The 9,820-nt window shown below is 32.0% G+C and overlaps 1 protein-coding gene across 1 annotated transcript; it reads right to left on the bottom strand.

Moving 5' to 3' along the window:
* Positions 1-1,060: 1,060 nt before the first annotated feature.
* Positions 1,061-6,736, bottom strand: LOC107447274 (uncharacterized). The gene has a single exon (XM_016062149.3). It carries the CDS (start codon positions 6,734-6,736, stop codon positions 1,517-1,519), a length of 5,220 nt encoding a protein of 1,739 aa, XP_015917635.1. The 3' UTR covers positions 1,061-1,516.
* Between the last annotated feature and the right edge of the window lie 3,084 nt (positions 6,737-9,820).

Here is a 9,820-nt window from a genome sequence, read left to right on the forward strand (position 1 = left end):
CAAAATTTAAATAGGAAAATAGGAAGTTCTTATGTCATACTACACCTGTTAAAAAGCAAGCAAAAATAGTCAAAATTTGTCACATTTACGCTGTAGTTATTTACCGTTTTTCTTATTATTTTGGCGTGTCCGGAGCAGTTGGCATCTCTGATTTCTAGACAAATCATAATCAATAACAGTACCACTAGGACATGAACTAAAACTGGTATTAAATAAATTAAATTTAACTTTTTCAATAATTTTAGCCTTCCACTCTGAAGCACCCTCAACGGGCCAATTATAATTTCTGGAAATTTTTGCTATTAAAAAAAACAGGATCCTTTTCAATGGATAAAATAAAATCTTCATTTTAAATCTTATCCTAAATTTTGAACCTTTGCTTAAAATATTAATTAAATCTTAATTACCTACAATCTCCAAATTTCTCGTAATAATATGTCCATAATCATTATCAATATATTGTGAAAAATCCTTTTCATTACAATAACAATCAAATTTAGAAATACAATTGAAATTTCGACTTAAAAAATTATAACTGCATACCTTTTTTCGAAGCGTAAGAGAATGTTTATAAGCAGCAGAAACTATAATTTTCTTTAAAGGAAAGAAATCAGAAAGACCATGTATAATCTGTGGCAACTTAACATTTTAAAATTTTTTTTATCATGAAAATTAATCGTACAAAAAACCCTTTCAACATTAGAAACCTTATTAAAGAGCAAGTCAGTCATACTAACACCAAGTTTTGATTTAATCAAATCCAAAACAATAAATTTAATAAGTTAAGTATCAGATTTTATTTTAGAACCAAAATTAATAAGGAAATTTTTAAGAACTTTATTTTTAAAACCAAAAATATATTTCCTAATATTGAAGACAAAGTAACAGGTCAATTCAGGTGATTCAAAGTAACAGGTAAGTTACAAATATTCGAAAAATCATCAAAATCAATAACTTTACCTTTTCTACCACTTCTTTTATTCCTATACTTGGAATCAAAAACACTAGGAAAATTAAAAACTTTAAATTTATCATAAATACAATAATATTCTGTATTAACATTACCTTCACCATTAAATTTAGTATTTAATCTATATGAAAAAAGAGTTTTAAGATTACTAATGTAAATGTTTTCTAAATCAAGTCTATTATCTAAATTATCCCTAAAATCTAAAATAAAAAGAGTAACATTATCAAAATCATGAAATTAATAATGCAAAATTTTATAATCAGTGGAAAAATTACTATTATTAAATTTTTTATAACAGACCTGTGGAAATTAATCCACTTATGAAATTCAAGACCTGTCTGACCAACATAACACAAATTACAGCAATTGCACTGAATTAAATAAATAATATTAAAACTTTTACAAAAAAATACACTGGAATAGCTGTCAATCTGAGAATTATCAGCTAAAGGACAAGTTTTAAATTTTTTATTTTCGCATTTTTTAAACTTTTTAAATTTTTTTATATTTTTTCATTTATTTAAACATAATATATGACTTAGTAACTTAGTAAATAAGGATTAAATATTTTGCTTTGGCACAAAAAGACTGACAAAAGCTAGGATTGTTTTGATCATCGTCATCTTGGCTATCAACATCGTCTCTTAGTTCAATATCTTTTTGTGGAATAGAATATCCAGAGTTATCTCTGGATAATCTATCAGCTCCTTTTTCCATTAAAAATTTGGCAACATCTACACTAGAACGTTCAAAAGCTAAGGGCAAAGGAGTCCAACCCCAGGCATCTTTAGCTTCAATCTCAGCACCATTCATTAATAAAATCTCAGCAACTCTAGCACTATTTTCCTCAGCAGCTACGTGCAGTGGTGTACGACAATCAATATCTTTAGCATTAACACAAGCACCTTTTATTATTAGAACTCTGGCAGCTGAAGCACTATCTTTCACAGCAGCTATGTGTAGTGGCGTACGATAACAGCATTCTTTAGATTCAATATTAGCTCCATTTGTGATTAAAACTTCCACAACCGATGTGCTATCTCCGGCAGCTGCTATATGCAGTGGCGTACGACAACCGTTATCCATAGCTTCAACATTGGCTCCTCTATTTATAAAAAACATAACAATTCTAGAATTATCTGTAGCGGCAGCTATGTGTAAAGGAGTAAGACCACCAAAATTTTTAGCTTCAATGTTTGCGCCATGTTTAATTAAAAGCTTCATAACCTCGTTGTTATCTTCGAAACAAGCTGAATGCAGAGGAGTTTCACCGCTGTCGTCTTTAGCTTCAATATCAGCGTGTCTTGTTATTAGAACATCAGCTAACTCGTTATCATCTAAAATAGTTGCTACGTGTAGAGGGGTGAAGCCATCGTTATCTTTAACATCGATGTTAGTGCCTCGCTTAATTAAAAAATCGACAAATTCTTTGTTTTTCTTAGCAACACTTGCATGCAAAGGAGTCCAACCACGGTCGTTCTTACAATTAATATTAGCACCTCGGGTTATTAATAGCTCAGCTACATCCTTATTCAAAGCATGATATAAAGGAGTGAAACCAAATTCGTCCATTGCGTTTACAAAATTAGGTTTGTTTTCAATCAGAACCTTAAGAAAATTTACTAAACCTGCCATTGATGCATTATGCAATAATGTAATTCTTCGTTCACCAGCAATACAGTTTTGAATTATTTCCTTTGAGTTTGGCATGTCAATAGAATTCGCTTCTTTTTCTAGAAGCATTTCAGCAACAAACCAATGACCGCATTTATCTGCATATCTTAATGGACCTCCACAAAGTAGTTGGTCTTGAGCGTTAACATTGTAGCCGTGATTTAATAAACTGCTGGCCGTAGTCAAGTGACCATATGGCGCCGCTAAATGAAGCGCCGTTCTTCCCAAACTATCAGTAGCATTAATTAAATCCCCAGATTCCTCTGCACCTGAAAATAATAGCTCAATTTGAATAATATCGTTGTTCAAGACTGCAATGTGTACTTTACATTCATCCTGGTTGTCAATTGCCATATAATCGAAGAAGATCCGAACTAATTCAGTATCTTCGCTAAAAATGTGCTCACAGAGAAAATTTTTGACTTCCTGTTTTTCTATGTTCTTCCAATAAAAACAAGCAACAAAAAATTCAGCAAAGCTTGGATGAATAAAGCTTGTTTTTCCATCCACATTGCAGGTAATGAATTCTGAGTTTTCTTCTCCTTCCAGAACCTGTTTCGTATACTCTTTCAGTTGTTTGAACTCCTCAGAAAGAAACTTATTTAAGTCGCTTTCCCCAAAAAAGGAGTTTAAAGCTAATAAAGAGTGATTTTCTATAAACGAGTTGTACAGTATTTTATATTCTGTACCAGATTTTGTGAGATCAAAATTTTTTTTATCTGCAAGATGTCGTTTGTACTTGCTATCCACAAAGACATTATACAGTTCCAGTAAATTCAGCTTCTTAATCAAGGATGTCATATTTTGAAGGGGAGATTTGTAAAAGTTTTTAAAGTCCTTTCCAAAAACTTCCGCCAGCATTTTTGTTTGAAGAGGTAACCCTGTAAATTCTTTTCTTTCATCTGAAATTGGACGTGACATGCAGTCAAGTAATTGTTTTGCGAAAATTTTAAAAATCCTCTCCTCGGTAATGTTTAGTTCCAGTTCTTTACTCCAATATTTTCTCAAAAATATTATTTGATCTTCTTTTGACATCAATTTCAGTGTATATGCCAATATATTTAATGCATCTTCTAATTCATTTTTCATGTGTGGACGCGTAGTTACGTAGAGCTTTTCTATTTTTAAGTTCTTTAGAACTTTTAATAGTTCAATAACTTTCTCTTTATATTTAGGAACAATCTCGTCAAAACCATCAAATAGCAAAGCAACTTTACCACCTTCGGAATTCAGTCTATGTTTAAACAAATCTTTCTCCAATGGACTATTTAGACTTGCTATATCCAGTAGAAATTCAAAAACATTGGCCGTATCATTAACAAACTCTTCACCTACTAGCTTTTCAGTATATGAATTCAAATTGAATCTCATAACCCACAAAGAAGGATCGTTCTTTTTTAACCTTTGTGCTAGTTCTGTCAATACAGTGGTTTTTCCCGCACCCGATACTGAACTTATAATTACTACGGACCCATCTACGTCATTACATTCCGAGGCATTCTCTGTATCTATAAACTCTCGCAAGTTTGATAAAGTTCCATAAGATTTCTGCCACACAAATTGGTCATCTTCTTCTTTTAGCCAGTGGACATTACGATTTTCATTCTTTTTACTCAATTCATCAAAATAATCCTCTCTGTCAGAGATCAAAATTATGTCTTCACCTTGATTGAATTTTGATGTATCACATGTATTACTATTAGTAAAAACAAATTTAGATTTGTTCTCTTTGATATCACTCTTTACTTTAACGTGACGAGTAAATGTTTGATCAATATAGTAATTCTTAACATCTCCTAAATCAGGAACGGGTTTACCTATCTCTATTGTGTCATTGTTGATAAGTTTAGACAATGTTTGGACATCTATTAGCTGTTTCGTCTCCTCCGTTATCAAAGTATCAAGATCTACCTCTTTTCCTTGAAAACAAACTTTTTTCTCTAAAAGTTGTTCTTGAGATACATCAGTTAAATCTTGAAATGTAATGCTTGAATCATCCTTTATTTCACTACAAAGATTCCTTTTATTTCCAAAACAATCTTCTAAACTGTTGTATTCATGCGAAACTAATATTAACTTAAACTTAGGTCTAGATTTCAAAGTAATGAATAAATTCTTGAACAGATTAACTGCTTTTTTAGAATCGGTATTGCACCCTACTACAAATAACACAGAAAGTTTTTTATCCAAATGTATTAAAAAATTTTGCAATGGAAAAAACTGTTCTAAATTTACAAGCTGATCTAGACTTAGAAAAAATACTTTGCTATATCGATAATCTTCTTTCGCTTTTTTAAGAATGCCACGTATTTTTTGTATTCCTATGGCAGGGTGCACTTTGCATATGAATCGCAAAAATTGCAATTTAGAATTTCTTAAAAACGAAATAATAGATTCCATAGAAGAATTTCGAATTTCTACAGACTTTATAGTATCAAGATAATCGAGAGACTGCTTTTCATAAACGTTGTTATAAACATCCAAGTTCTTTAATTTATCTTTGATTTCATAATGTATATTTGGAAAAATAAACAAAATAATTTTGACATAAATAATCAATTTTTGTAACTCATTTTCCGAATTGCACTTGATAACACCTCGTCCTTCCCCAGCTTTTATCTCAAAATATTTTAAGATTTCTTCTACTTTTTCATTTGTTATTTTGCTTTTTCTCTTTTCTTCAGTCTTTTCTCCTGTTTTTTCTTTTGTCTTTTCTGCTGTCTCACTCTCAGGTGGAAACATTAAGTCACGCACGATTGAAAGCATTGAAATTCGTTTCAACACCTGATATCCCTCCAAAAAGTCAAACTCAGATTGTTTGAAAACATTAGCGCTGCACTCATCTTTTTCTACCTCTTTAACTTGATAGCGAAGCGTACAATACTCTGTACCATCTGGAGTTGGATTGTATGAACCAGTACGTTCTGCCAATTTATGAAAATGTTCATATTCGTTTTTATCAGTAAAAATGTTTTCGCTCAAAAATCCACTTGTCCCTTCTTTTGCTAGTGGCCAATCTATTACTTTCATTATCTTTCCCGATGAACAGCTGTTTTCCATGGAAGAAAGCCCATTCATAATTTTATCCATCTTATGAGTTTCTGTAGTATATCGAAAAAGATCCCACCCGGTCCTTCTTGCTGGTAAGTCATCGATAAACACCCTATATAAATTACCCACATTTAGATGTGAGTTACGAGTATTGACTAGATTTGGAGCCGAGAGGAAAATTGTGACATCCAAAAAGGAAGATAAATTGGCTCTACCACTATGGCGTACATCAAAATCACTTTCCATTTTCAACAGCATATCTTTACAGCCGGGACTATCGAATGCTACAGTATGAGTATGATAGCCTTCGTTTTCATTTTTACGAATAGCAAAAAACTCTTCTTCACCTTCGATTGCCTTAGTGAGGTATTGAGTTGAAAACGCTGTTACTTGGGCAAGCCATCCTCCCAATGAATGTCCAGCGCAGGAAAGATTCAAATCAGTCGAATACTTCTTATTCAGTTCCTTGAGAGTTTCTATAACAATACTTGAAAACGTGGCTGCGGAACTCATTTGAGAAGTATATTTTTTTGAAAATATACCCTGATAATCTGCCCAAATATCTTTTACATTTTGTGTCCCTTTGTGGGCTACAACAACCTGCAGGTTTTTGGCATTCCAATATGCAGCACCAACATAGCCATCGCTGGAATCAGCCGTAGTCAACAAAACCCATCCCTTCTCCAGACAATCGTCTGAGCTCTGTTCGTTGTAAACTCTAGATGCTATTTTTGCTAAAAAGTAATCACTTGGATAATATTTATCCGAATCGTCAGGGCAAATGAATCTTATTTTAGTTTTCTCTAGGCTTGACTCTATCACTGATTTAAAATTTTTATTACTCAGTTCTATGTCAACAACTTTTAGTTCTTTGCAAAGAGGAAGTACTGTTTTTGTATTATGACTGATGTCCTTTCTTGGTGAATCTTCATGCGAGCTACTTGTGGTTCGTCTTCCTCTTATTATCCAACTGCAGAACTTCCAAAACAGACCGCCTTCTTCTGAAACTTCCAGAGAGGGAACATCTTCTTCACCTAGCATATAAATTTCTTAATTACTATTTTCAAGCTTAACATAAAACAACAAAGCAACATAAAAGGGATATTTTATATAAAACTACATAAGGGTAAATATATTTCAACTCTCGAGAGAAGTTCTTGTTTTAAAATAATTTTTATGCAAGCTTTTAAATGATTTATGCATAAATTAGCACTATATATTCCTGATATATTGAACAGTAAGGAGAAGCAAAAATATTTGAGATATTAAAAATCGTAATATATTTTAACTTCACGTATAACTAAAAGCCTACATATTGTAGAAAAACGTTCAAGGAGTTCGATGAAAAAAAAATATGATTTGATAGTTAGCTTGAAACTTACTAACTGTTAAACTTGAAGGGGGAAAAAACATTTTGATCAATCTATAGTTCACTGAAATGCAACTACAGAGCCGAACTTTGACGTGTTGTTAGGACCATTTTAAATTGAAGAGCTTAGTGGAAGAACCGTCTAAGTGACATTTAAAAAAATGGTATTTTGGGGGGGAAGTTCTTATTTTAGCTTCATTTAAATGTATAACATTCATTTATAGTGCTAAATCCATTCATTTTGAAGATACTTCGTGGAAGAACCGGCTAAGTGACAGTATTTAAATATTCGTTGGAGGGAAGAACCGGCTAAGTTACTTGGCGACAATCGTGAATAAAAAAACCCTAGAAAATCTCTTGCTTGGCATCGAACGCTGTGGCCAGGGGAGAACAAAAATTGGTAAAAAATGAAAGACTTCAACTTCCATACATTAAGGAGGAATTAAAGTTTTTTTTTTAAGTAATCAATAATTAATAAAAACAAGACCCTAAAATAGCTTCAACATATTTTTTTTTTTNTTTTTTTTTTTTTTTTTTTTTTTTTTTTTTTTTTTTTTTTTTTTGCTTCATGTTCGCATTAGTTTACGTTTCAGACACACTACCCTAGTGAAAAATAATAAAAAAAAATCTAAGCATTGTAGCTTTGGAAATAAACATTATTTTGTGCTTTAGCAACTTATTCAGTTTATTATTAGCTGAATACTCGTTATTATTTTTGAAATAAAACTAAATAATCAATAAACCGGTAATGATCAAAATCATGCACAAAATTAAAATAAAGTATGCGGATACAATCATTCGGCTCGAGAAAAACTCAAAAATATCCTTATCAACAATTTCAAAATTATCATAATCAATAATTTTATCCTAATTTATCCCATTTGATAAGCTGTAAAAAATCTATTTCCGCAGTACTCATAGTAGGTATTGCGATATGTACATTAGTACATATAGTATAAAGACAGTGCACAGTACCAGTACAGTAATACAGTACAAATTAACTAATATTTTACCAAAAAGGTTTTCTATTTCCAGATTATTATTTTTAAATTATAAGTAAGAAGTGGTCTCATCAACAATATTTAAGATGTGTGCGCTCGATTAAAGAAAAATTAAGTGTTAAATCTGAAATAATAAGCGTACTTATAAATTTGACAAAACTAATGTCAACTTTTTAATCAAAATAGGTATAGCTCAGTAGAGACAGATTAAGTCTACATATGAACGAAACACAGTGATAAATAGTGTGACTTTATTTTGCTCCATGATAACAGAGATTGCCGTGCTCATGCAAATCATACTTTGGTAGAAATATATCAGAGCTCCATTAACATCGGGCTGACCACGGAAGGTTTTCGTGGTTTTTGCCTTCATTTTGCGCAAATGCTGATTAGTTTCACTTCAAAGAATTCTTCTTGCTGGAAAGTGGACTAATTTGTACTTTAAATAACCTCAAAATAAGCTTAGGAATAAATAAAATGACTTTATACACCTCAATAAATATCTCAATCTACTTAGTTGAAATGAGGTAATTTTTTTTAAGCCTCATAAATACTTTTTTGTTATAAGTGTCAGAAAAACAATCTGTATAACTTGAAAATCACCTCCTCAACCTGGTTCATTTGAAGTGAACTTTAAGCAACCTCAAAATGAGCTTAAGTGCATGTAAAACAACCTCACATCCCAGTTACAAACTTTATGAGGTATAATTTTTATGGTTGTTTTCTTACCAACCTCAAATGTACCTCATATATTACTCAATACCTCAAAACCACATCAAAAATACCTTAAATTTTCGTAAAGGGTTTTTGATCAGTTTTAGGACTAACAAGACAAGACAAATTTTGATACCAGTTTGTTCCAAATTAACATTGCTGAAATATTATTTTATGAATATAAGTCCAAATATCTGTATGTTTATTTTATCTTTTGAAACAAAATTATATTCGATAAAAAACATTAAATGTCGTCTGTGAAAACAAGCAAATACTACACACAAAAATTATGAAAATCTTTCTTTAGTAGAAAGCTACAATGAAATAAATATGCCCCCAAAATTCGCGAGTTATGCCTTCCTAAACATACTAGAAACATAAAGATTGAACGAAAAAACAAAAAGATGGAAAGTAAAAACTTAGGCACTCACTTACTCAGATTTATTAAAGTGTCACTTAGTCGGTTCTTCCAATAAGCTTTTCAATTATAAAGTTAATAAGAGTTTTTTTTAATCGAAATTCTTATTAGTTCGAAAGCTATTTCATTTTTATGTGGGGTTTTTCTCGCTTTTTTTCCCCCTAAATAAAAATTATTTATCAATTGTGGTAAAAATTATCTCTCTCGCAATTTTCCTTTAATGAGCTTGCAGCCTTTATTTGAAGTCAAAAGTAACAAATATCAAAAATATCTAAGTAAAAAATTAGAGAGAGATGCTAAACTAAACTCAGTGGCGCGACAGCCCATAGAGGGCCAAGGCCTACTGTGTCCATCTCAGTTTTATTGACCTTGGGCTCTGGGGTGCAGGAGCAGATGTTCCGGTCAGATGGTCAGCCTAACGTGGAACCCCCAGTGTTTAGTACCCAAGCATGCTTGGTACTCATTTATCGACCCACTGAAGGGATGAAAGGCTGAGTTAACCTTGCCCAGCCCGAGGATCGAACCGGGGCCCTGTGGCACGACAGCGCGAAGAGCTACATCTCAGCCACCGGACGAGAGAGAGATGCAGCCAGACATACAGTCACTCGAAAAAATAGCTGAGC

The sequence above is a fragment of the Parasteatoda tepidariorum genome, chromosome 9, assembly GCF_043381705.1.
Source record: "Parasteatoda tepidariorum isolate YZ-2023 chromosome 9, CAS_Ptep_4.0, whole genome shotgun sequence".
NCBI lineage: Eukaryota > Metazoa > Arthropoda > Arachnida > Araneae > Theridiidae > Parasteatoda > Parasteatoda tepidariorum.